Below are 22,431 nucleotides of genomic sequence, written 5' to 3' on the forward strand. Positions count from 1 at the left end.
TGTCACAAAAAACATTACAACCTTCTGTTAAAGATCTCAGATGCTATTCTAAGATCTTTTGTGAGTCGCATGGCGCAGCTTTAAACACATCTGTTCAAAATGGATAGTTTCTTTGTCAAGGGCAGTAATGCGGCGATCTGATTTCATAATACCAGACCGCACAAAGCGGGGCTCAGAATTAGTCATCGGAGTGGTCCGAGATCACCTTCGCCACCGATGACGAGCTCAGCCCACCTAAAACTGCAGCCTGGCAACGCGGCTCTGCACACAAGAGCCAAAACACAGTCGCACAAAGCGAGGAACTTGCTCTGATACTCCGATATGATGAAAAATCTGTCCGCTTGCCCAGGAATGAAACCAACCAGTCAAAACATCCCGGCGGACCTCTGCCTTTCAGGATGACTCCAGCAATGAATGCCGGAGACGCGAGCCGGTAAACCCCCACATGCCGTCATCCTATCGCATGAATCACTCGCAGCACATCAAGTCGCTCAAGTCAAAGTACCACCACAGAGTATGAATCACTACATGAATCATCTTTACTGGATCCTATGTCACCTAACAAAACAATCCCTCCCAGTGTGTGCTTATCATATCATAAAAACACAAGGCGCTGGAAGTCTACAGATTAGGAAAGTGGGGCTGTAATCAGAAAGTTGCTGGTTTGAATTCCAGTTTTCCACTGGGGAAATGAACAAATACAGCTCCCCCCTTGTGCTCTTGAGCAAGGCACCCAGCTCCAAGGTGTGAATGCGGTGGAACTGCATCAATAAGCTGAAAAAGAACATGGGTGCACGCCGTGGCAAGCGTTCCCCGGCTAAAATCGGCGGCCATACTGTCCACGGCGGGTCAGCGGTGCGGTTCTTACCTGGGAGCGTCGAAGCTGTCGTAGGATCCCACAGTGTAATGGCGGAACAGCCTCTTGGCTCGCTCTCCTCGGCTCTCTGAAACACACCACCACAGAGACATCAACATGGCTGCAGTGTCTTCTATCTATCTATCTGAATCTATAAGGCAGGTTTATACAGACACTGTCCTGTTACTGTACTACTACTGCTATAATAGTGTAATATAGGGGCTTTTCTCCCTTACAAGTCATTTGATCTACTGTACAAAGTCAAGCCCCAGCCCAGCCAACCTATACCTAAACCTGTAACTTATAGGCTTATACTGTTAAGTTACTACACTGCTGCATGGCGAGGTAACACCAAAACTAGCACCGGCCCTGACAACTAGCTGAATATTAAGACAGAGGAGTGTAAATGTGAAACTCCCTGCTAAAAGGTGTGGTTTATTGCCTCAGCATGGTGAACAGAAGTGATGCTGCATGTGTTTCTCCAACCCAATGTGAGGTAAGAGAGAGGGCCGGGCCTGCTGTGTGTGTTTGGGTATGTCTGTATGTGTATGTGTATGTGTGTGTGTGTGTGTGTGTGTGTGTGTGTGTGAGAGTGTTTCTGCTCACCCGATCGGTTGTCTTGGCTCCGAAGCGCCACTTCCTCCACGCACTCGGAGGGGAACCAGCCGGTGCGGCCCCGGACCGTCCCCTCCCAGAAGCCGCCCTCGCCGACACTCAGCACTAGGGGTGGGGTTGGTGGGGTGGGGGGGGGGCAGGAGAGAGCGCCGTGTCAGAATAAAACACGAAAACCCGCGTGAAACACATACCGAGAATCCAATGAGAAATGAAGACACGCAAGAAGAATACACCAACGACATTATACGGACAGGACGGAAATAATGTGGGCACACACACAGACATGCAAACCTCCTACATACTCACCAAGACATACATACCTGGTGACACCTTAGACTCACTCACAAACACACACATATTCATACCTGCAGACATTGAATACAAACACATATAGGGACCTTACACTCATGTTAGGACGTGGGCCATTTTGCAAACTCATATACTGGCATCTGAAGACACCCTGGACTTGGCCTGGTACCGATCTGACTCTGAGACTTTACACCTGCCGTTAACATGCATCTTGTATCCAGATTGTATCTGGATATGGTTTAGCTGGATTAGATTTGCTGACACATTTGTAAACAAAACAAGCTCGTTTGATTGGCTCTCGCTAAAGAAAAGAGAGTGAAAAGAGAAAACTGAGTCTGACGTTAGGACAAAGGCAGTTGTTATCTGCCCACCTTGGCTGTGACTTCAGTGCTGGCTGGCTACTCTCCAAACAAAATCGTGTTATTCAACCACAGGGGAATTCACAAATTCTCAGACTTCGTTCTTCACTCATTCATTGTTGTCGTTATGCGACACCCAAACAGCGTATTACTTCATGGCACAAGCACAATACTGTCTGATTTGTTGCTGTTAACTCACTGAGCAGGAAGAAGAGGAAGAAGAGAACAGATTCATGCATGCTTGTGTGTAATCCAATTAAACTGCCATATTAGAATCAGTCTAGGTTAAGGGATTCCCATAGATGACAAGTATAATATTAATAAAATTAACAATAAATATATAATTTAAAAAAAAACTGCATCATATCCATCATATCACAGGTGGACAACACTGACTGGCTGATATCAGATTTTTATAAAAGGCCAATATCAGAATTATATCTTTCCCTTTCCAAAATGCAGATTACAGCGCACATCACCTTCTCATGATATTTACATTCTGTAAAAATAACAGTAACCACCTGTCTCACTGGTTCCCCATCCACAAGCATCCTGGCAATTCGTTTTTGCCAAATAGTTACCATCCAACCTGCCTGTTTGATTTGTGTGTGCTTCCTGGTTGGAAAGTTTCTGTCCATTTATGTACAGTACATATGTACATATGGATACATAAGTGTATTACATAAGGATTGGAGACGCATTGCATGTACACGTTGTTACCTCCGCCAATGAAGTGGGAGGGAAGTTATGTATTCACCCTCGTCGGTTTGTCTGTTGATTAGCAAGACATCTCAGAAAGTAACACATAGATTTAGATGAAATTTGTTGGACAGCTGGCCCTTGACCCAACAATCAGATGATTCGATTTCAGTAATGATCTGGATCTGATTGGATGGATTTCTGCCATTAGACAATCATATTTTAGCCATAACTATTATGCTGCGTTCATGTGCTGGAGGAAAATCTGACATCTGGGACTTCCAAGTTGGCTGCTAAACAGCGTTCATTCATGTGCTGTTTTCTCTGAAAATCAAACCCGGAAGAGAAATGATGAAGCCTGGGCGTTGCAAATTGGAGAATTGATCAGCGTTGGAAGAGATTTGCGCTCTAGTTTGTGTGATCAGATCTTAAATGCATCTTGGCTGAATCTACACCTGGATTTTGTGTGTTTTCAGTCTATCTGATTACAATCCGATCATCCAGGATGCATGTCAATATCAGGTGTAAAGGGGATCATAGAGTTTACCAAGACTGACTCCCACCCAGACAGACATGTTGAATTCACATAGGAGACAAAATATATGCTTCGACGCACACACACACACACACACACACACACACAAAACACACACACCAAGCATGATGATATGCAAAACACACTCACACACCTTTGACCCTGTCTCCCTTGTTGAAGCTGATTTCTCGTTCTCCCTGGGCGGAGTGCGCTCGTGTAGCTACGAAGACTCGTCCCGGGACGGCACTGTAGAGGCGTCTCCGCTGGCCCCCGGTCGGTCCAACGGTGCTGACAGGGACGGGCCTGGCCAGAGGGGTGGAGGGGGTGGGTGGGGGCAGTTTGAGATTGTAGCACAAACCATAAACTTTCATCTTAGCTTGTGCTATAGCAGCCTAAATTATGTAATACTTGGACAATCCTTTGGAGGGAAAAGGAAAGTCAATGCCTCCAGTTTTACACAGACAAAATGGTTTGACCTGCTACTTCAGAAGGGAACTGCAGGTTTCCATAAGTACAATTCAAGACTTTTTAAACTAGTTTCACCCCAAAAATTAGCCTGAAGAGTAAGAAAACAGTTAAGTACAGTACAGTCTTAACACATGGGGTTCCATATAGAACCAAAAAATGGTTATTTAGCAGAATCCTTTTAAGCTCAAATGGTTCTATAGGACTGTCACAGTGCTGTAAAGAACCCTTTAAAAATGTATGAAATGCTCCAAATCAGCGATATTAAAAGAACTTTTAAAGAACCAAACTGGGGTTTTTTTCATTCCGATTTGCCAATGTTTTAATAAATCAAGGGTTCTTTGAGTCTTTATGGTGCTATATAGAACCTCAACCCTAACCAAAGAACCCTTCAAGAACCCTCCTTGTTCTGAGTGTATGTGTCACTGCCACTGTGATTTCTCACTGGAAAAGTAGCTAATGCACCAAGAAAAATATATATTTTTAAGACCTCAGAAACCATATTTAAGATTCAAATGCAACATTTAGCTGCATTTATTACTCTTTAAGGCTGTGGATTCAGAAAATTAATTTTAAAACATTTTTACACAAGTACTTTTTCAGGACCTGCAGACACCGTGCAGAAAGCACTGACAGCACTTAACCCAGCCAATGGGAACCGGTTCTGCGCTTGTTAGAGAGGCAAAAGGAGAGGTTCCTGTTCAGCAGCTGGTTGTCAGGTGTCAGCCCTCCACACTCACCCCTGCCTCCGACTCTGCCGGCTGCGGTCCTCCTTGTCTCCGATCCTCCCTCGGGACGGAGAGCGAGTCCTCGCCCCTCTGGGACTGCTGGAGCTCCGCAGGGTACCCGTATGTTTATAGCCCTGGGACGGACAGAGGAGAAGACATGTTTCATGAAGAGATATTTCGATATACATATGTTACCGTATTTCAGTACTTATGCTACTTCCATTTGCATTGTTACAGAAATTCTCATCTACATCCAAGCACATGACATCCACATATTACTGCACATACAATATTCTGTGTATGATATATGATTACCTCCATCTGTAAGTTGTACAAGCCTTTACAAGGCCAGATATTTCTGTACATATGTTACCTTCATCTGAGCATGTGGATATCTAACACTGCATATTTGTAGGTCTGGACACTTTCTGGACATTTCTGTATAATTGTTCTCCCATAATGTGAATAACTAGCAATACACACTTGCTCATCTGCTTCAACCTGCAACTATGCCAATGAAGGCGTTGTATCTTGCTTGTAATTTGTTGTATTATTTTCAATATATTCACACTGTGTGATTACCTGTTGTATTATCTTCAGTACTCTATTTGTCTTATTGTTAGAGATATCTTATTCTTAACGACACACTTTCCTCTCGGGGATGGTAAGTTTCATTGGTATCTTTCTATGATCTATATCTATAATATAAATAAATCTATAATGCATTATAAAGGCAGTCATAAGGAATTATAATGCACTCATAATGCCTGATGACCATCACTTTTAGAGCACATGCTTACTGATGCATCATATCACCACTCATAAAACATTATAGATATAATTTGAAATCAATTATATGTGTAAGCATGTTATGAATAATGTACTTTTATTACTTCTAATGTTGCCTGTTTTAATACCTATCACTCAACATTATCACTTAACTTAAAGAAGACAATGAAAACTAGTGATTCTTCATGATTTATTTTAGTTGTATTAGAAGGCGTGCCACTTAATGAATACAATGGCAACTTTTGATGTGGCATGGCTTATTTAAAGGGTCAATAAGTAAGATTTTTAAGAGTCTTTTGTTCTATTGAAGTTCTATCGATGTTACTGCAATTCCTGCTGGTCGCCACTAGAGGCTGATAAAGGTGATAAAGGTCATAGATTACTTAATGCCGCTTTAAAATGATAAAATGTATTACTATGCATTTCACCTTACGTAACACAGACAATGAAGGGTTATGATGCTATGAGCACTTATAATACTTTGTTGTGTGTTTGTAGGAAAAGGTCACTCATACTGAAATACAAGTTAGTATCATACATACCGCCGATAGATAACAAGTCATTAACTTTCAGCTGCTTGTAATGATAAATCTCTTCAGGATATGACTATAATGTTTTATGAGTGTTTTTAATGCCTCAGTGAGCATTCTGTGTTCTTATAAGCAGGGTCATAAGGCATCAGAATGCATTATAAGTCCTTATGAGTGTGTGTTAGTGATTCAGATAATCTAATCATCTACTACAGTCCGTTTAGCAGTGTGTTGTAGACTGAGGGACACTACTGAGCACACACACACACATACACACACACACACACACACATTCACACACACTAACCTGCACAGAGACGATGTTGGAGCCCGGGGCGTTGGGCACCGCCATCCAGTCCGGCAGGTTCATGCTGTTATCGCTGTTGGCCCGCAGGAAGGGGTGAGGGTGGGGTATGGCCAGGGTGCGGCTGCTCTCCCGCCGCTGGGGGGCGTACTTTGGAGACTCCAGGAAGGGAACTGGGAGGCGAGGGGAGCGGGGAAAGAGAACGACAGGAGGGTGGGTGGGCTTGTGATAGTATAGTATAGCTTTTCTTTGTGTTGGTATCTTGTAACGCTGTTATTTTGCACACCTCCATACATGCTGTAATTCATATTTCTCTATACTTTTCATCCATACATTTCTGTTTAACATGTCTCAGTGTTGTAAGTGCCTGTTACCCGCATTTGCTCTATTCTTTATGTATGTTCTATTTTTCTCTGCTGTATCCCTATTATTTTCACCTGTAATGGCCTAATTTCCTCATGGGGATCATCATATCTTATCGTCTTTTCTTAGTAAAAGGTGTAACTTGGAACATTACATTCACAATTCAGACTGGCATGCAAAACAAAGGCCAGACCTCAGCTACTTACCCACATCTGTATCCCGGTGGTTTTTGATAATTTCTCCCAGCTCAAAATGGCCAGACATCACAGCCACCTGATAGGGACACACACACACACACACACACACACACACACACACAATCTCTTTGGATGTCGTCATATTATGGAAAATGAATGCACAAAATGCAAGGATGGGAGTAACAAATTACAATTTCTCTCATTGTTTTAAGTAACTGAGTACATTTCAAATGAGCTACTTTTTACTTTTCTTAAGCACATTTGTACACCGGTAATTTTACTTGATCTTAAGTAATATATCAGCAGAGTAACAGTATACTTTTACTTGAGCAGGATATTTTGGTACTCTTTCCACAGCTGCACAAATGCTTTGGACCTATTTTCAATTTACACACGTCAGCACACAATCAACCAATTTTCTATACTTTCTCCCTCTCTTTTCCTCTCTCTCACTCTTACACACACACACACACACACACACACACACACACACACACACACACACACACCAACAGAATGTCTCAGCTGGCTTTTTCTGTGCTGACAGAGTTAATGTATTCAGATTAAGGGGTCATACACAATCCCGCCACCTGGGACCCCTGTGTGCATCGCAGCACAATAACGGTTTAAAGTGGAATTAGGCCCTGGCACTTTCTGCTACGTTAACTTAATAAGACAGTAAACCATACAACCACCCAACACGCATAATTACCCGGCCAGGCACTCAGCCATTACCTGAAAGGAGGTCTGCCCACTGTTATTCTTTGTGTCTTTATTAGCTCCCCTGTATAGCAGAATTCGTGCACAGCTTTCCTGCGTGAAAGAGTGTTGATTCATGTTAACTCATCCTAAAATAAACATTGTATAGTTAGTGCTCTTGACTTTTTGCACATTTTCACATTTGTTTGGAATTTTTGGTATAAAATCAAAGTACTCTTTTCCATCAAAGTGGAGTGGATATTTAAGACATTTATATAAAAATGGGAAATTCCAATAGTAGAAAAAGCTAAGTTTTCCAAATAATTCACCCACTTTACTCACTTGGCCACAATTGTCTCACTGGCAAAAAAACCCAAAACATTTCACAATATATTATTCATACTTCCTCTTTAGATGAGGTAAGATATTTTGTATTTTCCTTTCAAATTTGATCTAATTTTATCTTCCTTGCTAGGAAGCCTTGAACCAGCCCCTTCAATACATCTTAATGAGATTTTAGGGTGGAGAGTGTTTTCTGTTTACCAGCGTCACTTATTGATGACATTTCATTCCAGATCCTGGGGTTTCAAGAAAAAATAAACACATCCAACCCCTCCATGTAAAATATATATATGATTTAAAACCCACCTATAAAAACAAAAATCAATTACAGTTTCAGAGAAGCGTTAATTTATGTTTTTTTTCTTTGCTTAAAACACCTCTTACTCTTCATATAACATATCAAATTGTTACTATACAATAATCTATACTATGATTTTACTCCTAACGAGCATAAAAAACTACTGAAAAGTGCATCTTCTCTACTTCTGTACACAGCAATGTGCAAAAAGCCAAGAGGGATGATTACATTTTATAGTAACTGCATGTAACATGTAAATATCAAAAGACAGAAGCACCAAAACGGGTGTATTTGGCATTCACTTTAATCTCTACTCAATGAAATACCAGTAAGTGTGTCTACCTTGTTGTATAAAGCACAGATGTGCAAGGCAGTATTTCCAGATGCATTCTGGGAGGAGGAGTCCGCCCCATAGAAGAGGAGGTGCTCCAGGTGCTGGGAGTTTCCGTTCTGACAGGCCTGAGGATGAACAGATCATGGAGGAGGGAGAGAGAGAGAGAGAGAGAGAGAGAGAGAGAGAGAGAGAGAGAGAGAAAGAGAGAGAGAGAGAGGAGGGGAAGATGTAGAAAAGGCGGAGGATTTGTTTCCGAAAGAGGAAAAGAGATGCAGGCGGATGCAGAGTGTTGAGGCGAATGATCAAGATGTACAAGTGCAAGAGAGAAATGATTTACGTGGGAGTTTGAGAAGAGGATGGAGAGGTGGAGAAAGAAGGATGGAGAGAGAGAGAGAGAGAGAGAGAGAGAGAGAGAGAGAGACAATTATAAAGTGACACTTCAGTTAATTAACACCACCTCCAAAGTGAGAGGATGAGAAAACATAAAGATAATAGAGGTGAGATCCAATCGTAATAATAATAATAATAATAATAATAATAATAATAATAATAATAATAATGATAATCATCACCATCATCATCATCATATCAGCTCACTAAGTAAATGAGGTGTTTTAGTTTTCCATTTTAGTACATTGTCAGAAATGAGTAACCTTTTGTTTTTACCTTGACTTCACTGATTACTCTAGTTTATCCAAATGAAAGTGAAAAAAGTCAAGGCAATAAAAATCTGCTTTAAGGAGCTTTCAGGAGAATTTCCACCCTGACAAGAAATAAATTCTGGAAGAAACACTGAATCCTTGTAATTTTTGGAACATTCTGGGCATGAAAATGGTCCAATTTAAAGATACTGAATATTGCCAAAAAATATAAGCTATTGGCAGCTTCAATCCAAAATTATAAGTATCGATATTTGCATTCAAAATCAGTCAAACCCCACTCAAGACACACACACACACACACAGATAGACAATGTAGGATGGACGCCACAAACCGGTAGACGAGCTGAAGAGACAGATGCTGATGGGAGTGATGATGAGGAGGATGCTGAGATGATGAAGAGGCTGATACCTGTGTGTCTCTCCTGGCCTCGGCCCTCCTCTTCAGTCCTGGGGTCATGAGGCGTCACAAAGCACGATGGGCGGGATGAGGGGTGAGAGCGATGTCAGAGACACAGGATGAGAGGGGCAGGTGTTTCCGTGACATGAGTGGGTTTTAACATACATGGGAACACAGAGCACACTGGTCGATTAGGAGGAGGACACACACACACACACACACACACACACACACACACACACACACACTTGATATAAACAGTAACTAACACATATCTCGCCGCTCATCAAGGCGGGGGGTTCTCAAGTGTTTTCATGTCATGACCCGTCAAATAGACACAAATTCGGACATGGACCCCCATTGGATAAGATTTTGTGACCCCCATATTGGCAGATTTTTGTTGTTGATTTACTATTGAATTAACTCTATACACTGTACATGGGGAGATAGTGGTGAGAATGAAATCAATATTCAGAAAAGTCAGTCTTATCCATTCTCTAACTGAGCTAATTTCCAGTGAATTATTAGTTATTAGTTAGTTATTAGTCCTCAATTTGCCGCGGACCCTCTAGAATCCCCTCAAGGACTCTCTGGGGGCTCCCGAACCCCACTATGAGAACCACTGCCCAAAGGGGAGCGATCGAATCATGCAGCAAACACACACACACACACACACACACACACACACACAGCCCTACCTGATGTGTCTCGTCCCAGCCGTTCTCGTCCCTGACGCCCAGCTTGGCGCGGTGGTACAGCAGTGTTTCGCAGCAGGAGGTGTCGCCCCCTGTCAGCACAGTGTGGTAGAGCGGCGTCAGCCCTCGCCGGTCCTTATAGTCCGGAGACGCTCCCAGAGACAGCAGGGCCTGCGGGACAGTTCAGCAGGATGATCTATAACAATTTAACACTTAAAATGTATGGGACCTTCTCAGACATTGGTAGTGATCATAAACATACTTAGAGGATAAGTTTGGCAATTTTGAACATATATAATTTGTCTCTTACACACCTATAGTACTTTGACCCGTACAGAATACTGACTAAATCCTTCCCACTGTATGATCTTTCTTTGGTTAGTAGTTATGTTGGTGATCTAGGAAATGGTGCTCTGAATAAGAGCATCATCTAAATGCCTAAAATGTAAATGTAAATGTTCCCTCCGTAGCATGCTCCTTTAAAACTAGGCCATTTCATTTTTTTTTGACACATTGTTCTTTATTCTGTCTGGTTGAGCAGAATAATAGAATAATTGTTCATGTACATTATGTGTGTGGGTGGGTGTGGATTGGAGAGCAGGGTGCATCCATTTGTTCTGTCTTCTGCCTGCTTTGTTTGCTTAAAAAACAAGACAAAAAAGATTTTTACCAAAAAGAAAAAGACTAATATTATATCAATTTCACGGCAAATATCTTGCAGAAATACAGTGGAGTTTAGATTTTCTGCTTTTGCGGTAATGATGTAATGGCTGGTCATTTGCTTATAGTTACGGTTAGATATGGCATTTCCATGAGCGTGTGTGAATGTTTACCAGCAGGGCCGTGTGGCAGTGGCTTCGAACAGCCTTGTGAAGCGGTGTGAGTCCATCTTTGGCCCGGAAGTCAATGTGAGCCCCTCCCTCCACCAGGACCCGGATGGCCTCGCCTCCCCCCGGCTCACACTGCACCGCCAGGGTCAGAGGAGTCTCTGGAGGAGGCACACAGAGAGACGGGCAGGGGTTCAGATGGTCAGTTTCAGGTAATCAGAGGGAGTTTCGGGTAATCAGAAAGAGTTTAAGGTAGCCAGGGGGAGTTTAAGGTAGCCAGGGGGAGTTCCAGGTTTTCAGAAAGAGTTTAAGGTAGCCAGGGGGAGTTTCAGATAGTCAGAGGGAGTTGCAGGTAGTCAGAAAGAGTTTAAGGTAGTCAGACAGAGTTTCAGATAGTCAGGGGGAGTTTCAGGTAGTCAGAGGAATTTTCAGGTAGTCAGAGGGAGTTTAAGGTAATCAGAAAGAGTTTAAGGTAGCCAGGGGGAGTTTAAGGTACTGATTGTCAGAGAGAGTTTCAGATAGTCAAAAGGAGTTTCAGATAGAATTTCAGGTAGTCAGAGGGAGTTTCAGCTAGTCACAGGGGGTTTCAGGTAGTCACATGGAGTTTCAGATAGTTTCAGGTAGTCACAGGGAGTTTCAGGTAGTCACAGGGATTTTTAGGTATAGTCAGACTGTCAGACAGTGTTGAAATTCCCTGCAATGTGTTCATGTTCTTCATCTCTTCTAAGATTTCAGGCATAACAAAAACTGCACAGGTGATCTGCTTCATCCTACAGGTACTGTAGTTGTAATTGCATTAATGACAATGTTAGCTGCCTAGCAAATGTTACAATCAATCTTTAGAAGGCTCAATTCTATTGATGTACTGAGACTTTGCCACGTTGATCTCATGATCTCATTGACACTGACCCCTGAGAAAACACAAAAATCCAATCAAATAAGTTCAAAATGAATTTAACACAGTGTCACAACACTCTTAACCACACTTAAGACACTTGAACTTCATAAAACGAAGAAAGTGTATAGAACCATCAATAGCACCCAGCAGACTAAAAGCATTCAAACAGTTCAGAGTCATAAAAGGGGACAGAGTGCTGGCTGCCATGGCGACAAGAGTTTCTGGCACAGAGGAAAACGGCTGAGGCTGTTTAGCTCTCATCAGCTTCTGTAGATCTCAGGTACAAAGAGTTTTGGGGGAATTTTTTAGGCTTCACTTCCTCTGAAGTCCCCGTGCAGACTTGGGGAATGCCCATTTTGCAGTTTCCTTTGGCAGTGATGGAAGTCGGCCCCTGCTGACGGAAACCACACTGAATACAGCTGAGACTTTTGTTCATATCCTGTTAAGGGCCCTAAGCAGGAACCTACTGCTGGACTAGAGAGCATGGAGAGAGACTTTCAGAGACAGACAGGTCAGATGTAATAAGTAATAACCATGGTGGGGATATCTAAGTCCCAGCATGTAAAGGCCTGTGATCACCTCTCTGCTCTGCACAGATCTAATGCTGCATTCATTATGTGGGAATGACAATCGGAAAACAATTTGACTCGGAAAACAAGACTTGACTTGATGATTAAAAGGAACAACCACAGTGTTCACGTGTTCAGACCCTTTTGAAGCCGTAAACACGTCAAGATTGAAGTTTTCTGTAGACTTTGGCTGATCCTAATCTGTTTTCCACTCTGAACACACATGCACTTAGTGAGTGTTCATGTTTTACAGAGATCTTGAGTTATGTCACTACGGAGTTGGGATCACAAAATGACTTATTGATGGAAATCGTTCATCTTGCTCATTTTATTTGAAACGAATATTCCCGATCATTCCCTACACTTGACTACAGGTAGTTCCTTGTTGGTGATGTCAGAATTCAAGAAGTTGGAGAAATCAGGGTCCATCGCCAAACCACCAGCTCCCAAGTAGTATTTACCACCTGAAATCTGACAAAAATGGCATTTTCAAGTGTGAAACCTGTATGTACTTTCCCATAGGATGTGAATGCAGCATGTTAGTGGAGCAGGATTCATCAGGGCTCTCTGTTGCCCTCCAGTGTTGTGAGCTGGAAGTGTGTCTAACACCCCTGATGACAGGCTGTGTTTTGTGTTTTGACACTTGCTCCCAGAGCGGCTGGAGTGGCATGGAGCCGCACATCCAAACTGTAAGTGAGCCGTCTGCTGCTCCCCCCTTAAGCAGTAACAGGATCTGAAAAAAGCCACAAACTGTGAACTGCACTGGCTCAGATCTTTGACAAAGTGTTAGGGCCAACATACTGTACAGCTGAAGGCAGAAAAGGAAGGGGGAGGAAGGGGGTTTTGGGTAGAGAGCCGGGCCGAGCATTTTAAGGTCGAGGTTATAGAGGAGAGCCATAGGCCATTGCTGCCACTGTTACAAAAGCGCGGCTCTGGCCACCGGTGTGACAATTTAACTGGGGGCAGGGGATGGGGAAGGGGATGGTCAGCCTCTCGGGGATGTTGAATCACAAATACACTGCCATATGTTCACTAATGCCATGAGTCCTGGTCAGGGGTCATCATGGGAGGTAAGGGTCACAATGACAACATGGATAGACAGAGATTCAATAGATGGAAAGAGACGATGGACAATATACGGGTGTATAGATGGTTGAATGGATGATACATGGATAGGATAAGCTGAGGCAAGTAGAATCAGCATCATCCTTTACACCACTTCTTAAAATGTATGTTTTAAAGACTTTGTGATGTATTTTATCCTTTTTTATTATTATTATACTGTTTTACCCTTTATTTTAATCTTTTAATATTGTGGTGCCTTCTTGTTTGTACTCATTTTAATTTATGAATATGATGTTTGCTTATATTTGACTGTTAAAGCACTTTGAGAACTCTGCTTTTAAAAAGTGCTATAAAAATGAAGTTTATTATGATTATTATGGATACATGGATTGATGGATGGATGATTCTGTGGATGAAATGAGTTAACAGTTCCCTGTGGCGTCCCTCAGCGCCTCACCGCCAGTATCAGAGTCCTGGTAGTTGGGATCGAGGCCCTTGTCTATGAACTTGGCCATCTTGTCCACGGAGCTGGTTTGAATGTAATCCATGAACTTCTTCAGGCTGGCCTATGAGAGGAGAGAAGAGGAGAGAAGAGCGCTACTGTATTACAGAAAACAGGCAGACACACCTCCGTCTGCCTAGGAAATGCAGTTGATGTACATTTCACAATAAATGCACAGTACAGAACAGTAGAGCACAGTAAAGTACAGTACAGTACAGGACACAGCAGCAAATCGTGGCCCAGTTACTGCAGAGTAACACACAGTACTGAGTCGATGCGCAATTATACACACATATGCACTTACACACACACACACAAACAAAATATATAGAGTGTAAATTTTCATCCTCTCATACTGCATCAGTGCACTCAAAATATATACACACACACAGACACATTATGCACAAATGCATGCTCACTGACACATGCTTAAATGCGCGGATACACACAAGCACACACACACAAGCAATACGCATACTGTACAGTGTTGATTCTCATTCATTCACATGATACCAGCACACTCATATGAATGCAACACACTCAGCTCATCTCCAGGACAGAGACAAGAGATGCACCTCCTGGAAGAAAGGCGTTTGTACCTTAGTATGCAGTTTGGCCAGCTGTTTCTCGTCCAGATTTGTCTGTTTGTACACCCTGGTCTTGTATCGAAACTAAACACGAGAGAGAGAGAGAGAGAAAGACAGAGGAAGGAGGAGAAGAGTTAATCCTAACTGGGAGGGCCTTTGTCCTCAATTCTCTCAGCTTTTGGCCTAGATCCACAAAACGAGGCCTGCAGATTTATTGTACAGAGAAGCTTTATCTGGTTTGCTATACAAGCCTCCCCTCCAACTTCACTGAAGACAAGGAACGTGAAAGAAATGGTCTGGATTTACAGTAGCTCAAAGAAGGTTTAGAGCCTCCACAGGGTCGTAATATAACATGAAATGAAGGCGACTGTATAGGTGGGATAACAGTGTAGCAAGGGTAACACAAGAATGACCAGACTGGGGAAGCTGGACACTGCTGTAACTTCAGTATATGAGACTTCAAGAGGGGAACCTGAGCCCAAGCTGAAGCACATCTACCTGCAGCAAGACTCAATCAGAATCTCACAGTAAACCTGGCTTTACCCCAATCAAACATCTCAAAACAGCAATCATCGTTTCGCAAAACACCTGTGAAGGAACACACTTGATAATCCCGATGAAATACATAACATCTGCTAACATCCATAAGACAGGTCTCTACATAGGTGCTCATTTACATTAGATGTAGCCCAGACAGGCTCACAATCAGTCATTTGCATTTATTTGCTTCTTGGGTCCAAAAACGATCTGTGTAAAACCTTGGAGAAAATCTTGACCACATACTGTGCAGCAAGAAGCGGCTGGTCAAAGATGGAACAAACAAGCAGATTTCTATATACAAGGCTGATCTTTAATGCTGTGCCATACAAGGCTATTTATTGGGATTTGTTTGTTTGGTCTGCTCATCAGTCTTACTTCAAAATTTGGTCTGGGCAAGCTAGAGGCACCACAGGTTTGTGGAGAGCAGGGAAACTGGTAGACTAGGACATGGAGTGGTTCAGTTCAGGAGTGGTTCATTTCTGAGATTTTCTAAATTGATTTAAACAACAACATTAACCTTATGAGTAAAAATTTTCCAGATATATCTGTTTTGTATACTTAAGGAGGACGGCATCACAGCAGAATCTGTTTTTGACCATCTGCTTTTGGAATGTGGTCAAGACTTCCTCCAAGGTTTTGCGTTTGTCCTGTTCAAACCCAAACTCCAAATGACAGCGACATCTTGAGGCCGAGACTGTGTCTCACAGTAGTATCAAAAGAAGACCAGGATAGTACCTCCAAATATGGCACCCCTTTCTCGAAGGACTGTGGGTATTCTCTGAGCAGCCTCTCCTCCTCCAGAAACTTGGCATCGTGGCCATCGGTGGCGGGCTGGAAGAGGCCGTAGTTCAGGACGTCCCGCAGAGACTCGGTCAGGGAGCACAGCACCTGTTGCTTGGCCTTCCACACTGTGGCATCCGGGTTGAACCGCAAACATTTCTGCAGGAGAGACGAGAAACAAACAAGGGGGCTATAAGGCTTGCTGGTTAACTAAGAAATGCTGAAAATGACAGTTAGGTAGACAGGAAATAAAAGCAATCTTTTTAAGTAAAAATCATTATAGCACTTTTAAAAACAGTTGTGAAGCGCTTTTCAAGAGTAAAAAACACAAAACAAAACAGATTAAATTGACAACAAAAGTAATTAAAGCAAATTAAGACAAATAAAACCAAGGCAATAAATATAAAAGTAAATCGCAAAAGGGAGAACAATTAATTAAAGATCATTACATAAAAGTAAGTGTATAAAAGTGAGTTTTAAGAAGTGATTAGTGATTTAGCCAGACTGAGCTCTTCAGGCAAAAACCTGATCGCCTCTTGTTTTTAATCTATACTTTGGAACAGCCAATAGGAACCTCTTGTTTTTAATGTAGACTTTGGAACAGCCAAAATGAAGCTCATACAGTGAAAAGGTGATACACAAGTGATCAACAAAATAATGAATCAATTCTGAAACAGGTAACCAATGTAAAGATGCTAAAGTTGTGTTGTGATGTGAACTTGTCGTTTTGTTCCAGTAAAAACCACAGCTGCTGCTGGAGAGGGAGCGGGACGATAAGCTAGCTCACTGTCCCACTGCATGTTCCTGTGGCAGTAGTTGCTCCTCATCTGACTGACTGCAGCACAGTGATGCTTTTCGCCCTGTGAGCCAGCAGGGGGAGACAGCACCGGGGCAACCTGGTGATTCCCAGAGGTTTCAGATGGCAGACAGGATATGAATGGCTGTTTAGTACGGCTTAAAGTGTCTCCGGTGGGGTCATGAATGGCCAAATGCATAACAGCTTAGAGGCTAAGTCAGCAAAGTGGAGTGTAGCTCTATACACAGATGGCTGACTGAAGGTTTTTGGCACTGCTGTCGCTCTCTCTTTGTGTCTCTCTCTCTCTCCCTCTCTCTCTCTCTCTCTCTCCCTCTCTCTCTCTCTCTCTGGCTCGCCCAGGGTGGAGGTGGGCTGTTCCCCTGACCTTGAGGCAGCAGTAGGATTGGCCCATGCAGTGTACAGCTGGATGGATCCCTGCCTCTTGCTGCATTACTGCATGGTTGCCTCTCTCTAGCCAACGCTTCTAACCCAGAACGCTCGCTCATTCTCTCTATCTTAATCTCCTCCTTTATGGACACACACTCGATTTCTGTGTGTGTGTGTGTGTGTGTGTGTGTGTGTGTGTGTGTGTGTCACAAAGAATGAGATAAACCCTGCACAGGGTTTTGTGCAGAGGAGTAACATTTTCTCCCTCTATTTTATTCAGTGTCTCCATTTGCGCACAGCCAACCCAGTCGCCATGGCAACCAGTTCATTAGTGGAGCAAGCTGCTTGTTGCCATAGAGACATCCCTGTGTTCCCTAGGAGACGGGGTACTATGGGAGGGTGTGCGTGTGTTTGTATGTGCATGTATGCGTACGCGCGCACGTCCATGTGTGTGTATGTGCGTGCGGGTGTGTGTGTGTGCGAGCATGTGTGTGTGTGTGTGTGTGTGTGTGTGCGAGTGTGTGTCTGAGAGTGTGTGTGTGTGTGTGTGTTTGTGTGTGTGTGCATTTGAGTGTGTGTTACAGTGGCATGGCGAATGAGAGTGGTGGAGTCAAAGGGAAGAGAATATCTGTAAGATATGAGTGTGAGAGAGAGAGAGAGAGAGAGAGGATGAATAGGTGTGTCTGCATGCATTAGATTAGGTTTCACACACATAGACATGCACGCCCACACATGCCTACACACTGTACCAACACATACACACAATCACATACACAATGCCTGCATTCACTCACAGTCCCATCAAAGGATGCAGCCAAACACACTCAGGCTGAAATGAATCTGCCAGCACAATGGCAGAGAATGAGAGTGACAGATACAGTATACTGCATGAAGAATATTCCCACGGTCACCTAAATTATTGTTACCCTTTAACCCTAAAATGAAATAAAAATAAAATATGATTATAAAACTGAGGAAAGCTGATAACTGTATAATAATTTAGCCTTTAATCTAATAATCTCGGATGTTTTAGCGAGGCGCGGTGAGTCAACCACGCTGCTCATTGATCCGTACACCTCCAGGAACATCATTGGCCTTCATGATTGATCCCCCAGCTTCTAACTGGCCGGCCAATTAGGGCTCGTCACAGATTCTTCATCCTGATAGGGCCTCCGAAAAGCAACTTGCGAGTGTAGTCTGGTTCTGTAAACACAGGGTTTTCCCACTGATTGGCCCCATATCACAGACATTTCGTTTCTGTTAGTGATGCAAGTCGACTGTGTCTCTCTGAAACACTGTAATGAGTCGCTCCCCCCCCCCACCCCACTCTCTCTCACTGCACTGTGGTAAAATGATCAATTTCAGTTTTTAAAGCGGCACTGGGCAACTTTGCGTGCTGGCGGTCCCAAATGAAAGCAGAGGTAACTGTCTGAATTTGGAGGGCATCAATACGCAGAAATCATGTAATATGATGTCAGTGAACTGCGCCACCCTCAAGATCTAATTTTCTTTTTTCTCAGTGTCTGGTGGGGGCGGAGGTGGTGAAGAAGTTCAGCCGTCACTGGTGAATCAAGCTTGTTCTGCACAGAGCGCTCGCTAACTGCTGTTTATCTTAAGTTTCGATGTGTCACTTCCTCTGCGCGGGGACAATGTCCTGCCAGTGACATTACCCAACGCCAGAATTTCATTTGGGCAAATAGGGCGAGATTTACGCCGCCTCAATTAGTGGAGATGGGGCGCTCTTCTCTGCTGCAGCTCCACTTCATGATTTAGGCTGATATACTGTATATATAATGTATTTTTACGTATAAATCTTGGCCAGTGCGGCTTTCAGCCCTCCCTTCCCTCTTTTGGTTTTATCATTATGCAGACCTAAAATTTTGTCTCGCTTCCAAAAGCTGTGATCACACTTTCCCACTCACATACACCCACTCGCTCTGTCCATGCTGCTCTTTATCTTCCCCTGCCCATCCCTCTATCTTTTTCTCTCTCTCTCTCTCTCCATCTTTCTCTAACAGCTCTGTCACTTGTTATCTATGCAGAAGTGAGAGTCTCTCTCTCTCTGTCTCTCTCTCTAGCTCTCTCTCTCCCTCTGGCCCTTTTCTGCAGGCCAAGTGCAGGGGGACTAGAAGCCTTTAATGAGATCTATGGGGAAATAACCTCCCCTCTCCCCCCCACCCCACCCCACCCATATCACCATGTAAGTCCATTTCTCTCTCCTCTCCATTTCTCACTCTCTTTCTCACTCTCAGTCACTCTCTCCCTCCCTTGCCAGTTCACAGTCAAAGCCAACTGTTTTCCTTTATTCATTCCTGTCGTTCCCCCTCTATCTGTGCCCTACACTCACTTTCTCCGCGACTCTCCTCTTTCTCATGCTCACCCATGCCGCGCTCCCTCCCCTCCTCTTCCCACACTTCCCTCTCTATTATCTAAGTCCCTCTGTTCACCTTTGGGTCTCACCCTTTCATTAACATTCAACCTCTTCACTGCTCTGGAGAAGTCAGTGTATGGCAGACAAAGTCACTGTGCATGTCTCAGGCTGACTGTAGTCTGAGTAGTGCACATATCTTAACTAGGCGCTTGAAGCCAAGTGTGTGTGTGTGTGTGTGTGTGTGTGTATGTGTGAATCGCAGGCATGTGTGTATGTGTGTCATTCTGCACGTTTGTTAGGCCAAATCCTGCCCGAGGGCTGCAGCTTATACTTCAAAGTTTGCAGAATTCACTTCAAGTCAAATAGCAGAGAAAACGCATTTGTTTCACGCTGTTTATTTGCGCTCTGTATGTGAATGCCAATTCGACTGTATGTGTGTCAGCATGTTTGTGGGGTAAGGCTATGCAACTATGCATGGTGTTGTTACAAGTAGGTTCAAGTTTTTGAAGGCCAATACCAATACCAATACCAACATTTTGGGACTGAAACCGCCAATGGGTGATATTTTTTGGCAATATTCAATGTCTTTTACATGCCAAAAAAATCTTATTTTAATTTTTTTTTTATGTTATTGGAAAAGTGGAAAAGCGGAAAAGCCTCTGAAACATAATTTAAACCACGGGACACTAAAACCTTCCATTGAAACCCAGCGTGATAATTTGTGTGGATTCTCATCATTAACCCTAACCCTAACCCATTAGAATCAATTAAGGTTAAGGGCTTCCCATAGACAACCAGTAAAATATTGATCAATTCTACAATAAATATGTAATCAAACAAACAGCATCATATCCATCATATCTGAGGTGGATGGCACTGACAGGTCGACATCCAACTTTTAATAAAACAGAGCTATGTTGGTTCCAGATATAAAGGTAATGTATCAGTCTAACTCTAGTTACAAGTGTGTGTGTGTGTGTGTGTGTGTGTCTGTGTGTGTGTGTTTGTGTGCATGAGTGTATTTTAAGTCCTTCTCTGCAGTACTGCATTTGTGGGTCCTCCTTCGTCAGTGGAAATCCTCCTCCCTCAATTCATAACATTTGTGTTTGTGCGCCGTGGTTCCTCCCTCGTCTCATTACAACACAATTAACGAGCAATTAGAGTTTATTGAGGGCGAATTAGCTGACATGTAGAACAGACCTAATGTACTGGGAGTGTAAAGGGATATTACCCAACACCAGAGAGAGGGAGAGGGAGGGAGAGGAGGGGATGAGGAGAGGGAAGTAGATGAACTAGAGGAAAAAAGTGGGGGAGATAAGGGGGTTTCATTCCAAAAGTCTATGTATATGTTTTGGGGGAAAAAATCCTGTTCATCCCTCAGTTTTGTAATCTATCAAAAGTTACGCATATGATTATGGATCTGTGAGACCAAAGGATGACCGTCACAATGGTCTTACATTGAATGATTTACCATCATTCCACCTCAAGACCAAATAACAATAGTTATTTAAAGTAAATTATTATTAAAGTCAATTCAGTTCCAGCTCCTCCTCTTGTCTTGTGTTCAGGATAGTGATCTCACAGATCCATAGTTATATGCACAACTTATGATCTGAGTCCACCTCTCTCTGATGTCACAACGGTCTTACATTGGATGACTCAACATTGTTGCGAAAAAGCAGAAGATCCAGAATCACTCGAACCTCGCTGGGCAGCAAACATCAAAACAGCAGAGCCCCTTGGTGTTGAAGAAGCCACACTGACCTTGTAGAATGTAGCAAAGGTACCCGGGGTAGACCAGCTGCCTACAGCACAAATCTCTCATAAGGGAGTCCTCTTCAGCACTCCCTATGATACGGCCATGCTCCTGGTAGTGTGCCTGCACTCTGGTAGATAGAAAGCCCTGACTTGTGTAAGCCTTGGAAAGAGTGTCAACCAACCAATGAGACAGACGCTGCTTGGAGCGAGGCCACCAAAGCTTTGCATTGCCACAGCCAAGAGGCTGAGTGCGAGTCACATAGGCACACAAGGCCCTGACTGGACACAAAGTAAGCAGACCTTCCTTCTCACCCTGAGAGGAGGAAGAAGGCTGAAGTACTTCTACCACCAGCACCTGGTTGACTGACTGGAGGTTGACAAGAATGCAGGGTTGGGCAAAAGAGACACACCTGTGATGTCAGCCTTCTACCTCAAGCAATTATGGCTCACAGAAAGAGCACAAAGCTCCCCCATTTGCTTGGCGGCACACAGAGGCAAGAGGAAAGCAGTCTTAAGAGAAATGGACTTCAGATCTGGATGAGCAATGGGCTCATAAAGCCCCTGATCAGAGACCTCAACATCAGAGGATGTCCATGACAGCATGCTCCCTTCAAAAACCACAAAACTAATGAATGCCTACCCAGAGGGATGCGATCTACCCCTCTATGAAAGGAAGATATGGCTGAGGCATACACCTTGACAGCATAGCTGTCTTGCCCTGGTCCAACTGAGTATGGAGAAAGTGAAGAAGAAGAGATGGCCTGACCCATAGTCGAGTGGATTGGGGTGCAAAAATTGCCTGCTCACTTGGGACAGAAGATTGGCTTGGGCTGGTAGCTGCTAAGGGCAGTCCTGAACCAGATTGCAGGTCTGAGAACCAAGGTCTTTCCGGCCAGCATTGAGCTACTAACAGCACCCTGTAGTGACCCATCTTGACCGTAGAGAGGCATGTGTGGACTCAATGGAGAGGAGGAAAAGGTGGTTGGCTACTCTAGCAACAGAGCATCCAGGCCCAAATTGCCTCCTTGCTTGAAGAGGGAGAACCACCTTAGGCAAGGCAAGGCAAGGCAAGGCAGCTTTATTTGTATAGCACATTTCATACACTGGGGCAATTCAAAGTGCTTTACAGGGTGATAAAAATACAGTAAAGGTAAAAGATTTACAATTAAAAAGTG

At 43.4% G+C, this 22,431-nt stretch overlaps 1 protein-coding gene across 1 annotated transcript in view; it reads right to left on the reverse strand.

The window, feature by feature from the left end:
* Nucleotides 1–205: 205 nt before the first annotated feature.
* LOC139666493 (SH3 and multiple ankyrin repeat domains protein 1) overlaps nucleotides 206–22,431 on the reverse strand; it is a gene marked incomplete at its 3' end in the record, with an annotated part of 28,084 nt that continues 5,858 nt past the window's right edge. The window contains 14 exon segments of the mRNA XM_071545745.1: nucleotides 206–261; nucleotides 869–944; nucleotides 1,463–1,576; nucleotides 3,528–3,676; nucleotides 4,573–4,700; nucleotides 6,193–6,362; nucleotides 6,759–6,825; nucleotides 7,485–7,562; nucleotides 8,431–8,547; nucleotides 10,180–10,347; nucleotides 11,010–11,164; nucleotides 13,993–14,101; nucleotides 14,637–14,708; nucleotides 15,900–16,103. Of these exon segments, the coding sequence (XP_071401846.1) occupies nucleotides 206–261; nucleotides 869–944; nucleotides 1,463–1,576; nucleotides 3,528–3,676; nucleotides 4,573–4,700; nucleotides 6,193–6,362; nucleotides 6,759–6,825; nucleotides 7,485–7,562; nucleotides 8,431–8,547; nucleotides 10,180–10,347; nucleotides 11,010–11,164; nucleotides 13,993–14,101; nucleotides 14,637–14,708; nucleotides 15,900–16,103 (1,663 nt within the window).

The sequence above is a fragment of the Centroberyx affinis genome, unplaced genomic scaffold, assembly GCF_046629955.1.
Source record: "Centroberyx affinis isolate AG114_WGS23_722 - 3 ecotype Tasmania unplaced genomic scaffold, CSIRO-AGI_Caff_v1 ptg000256l_1, whole genome shotgun sequence".
Lineage (NCBI taxonomy): Eukaryota > Metazoa > Chordata > Actinopteri > Beryciformes > Berycidae > Centroberyx > Centroberyx affinis.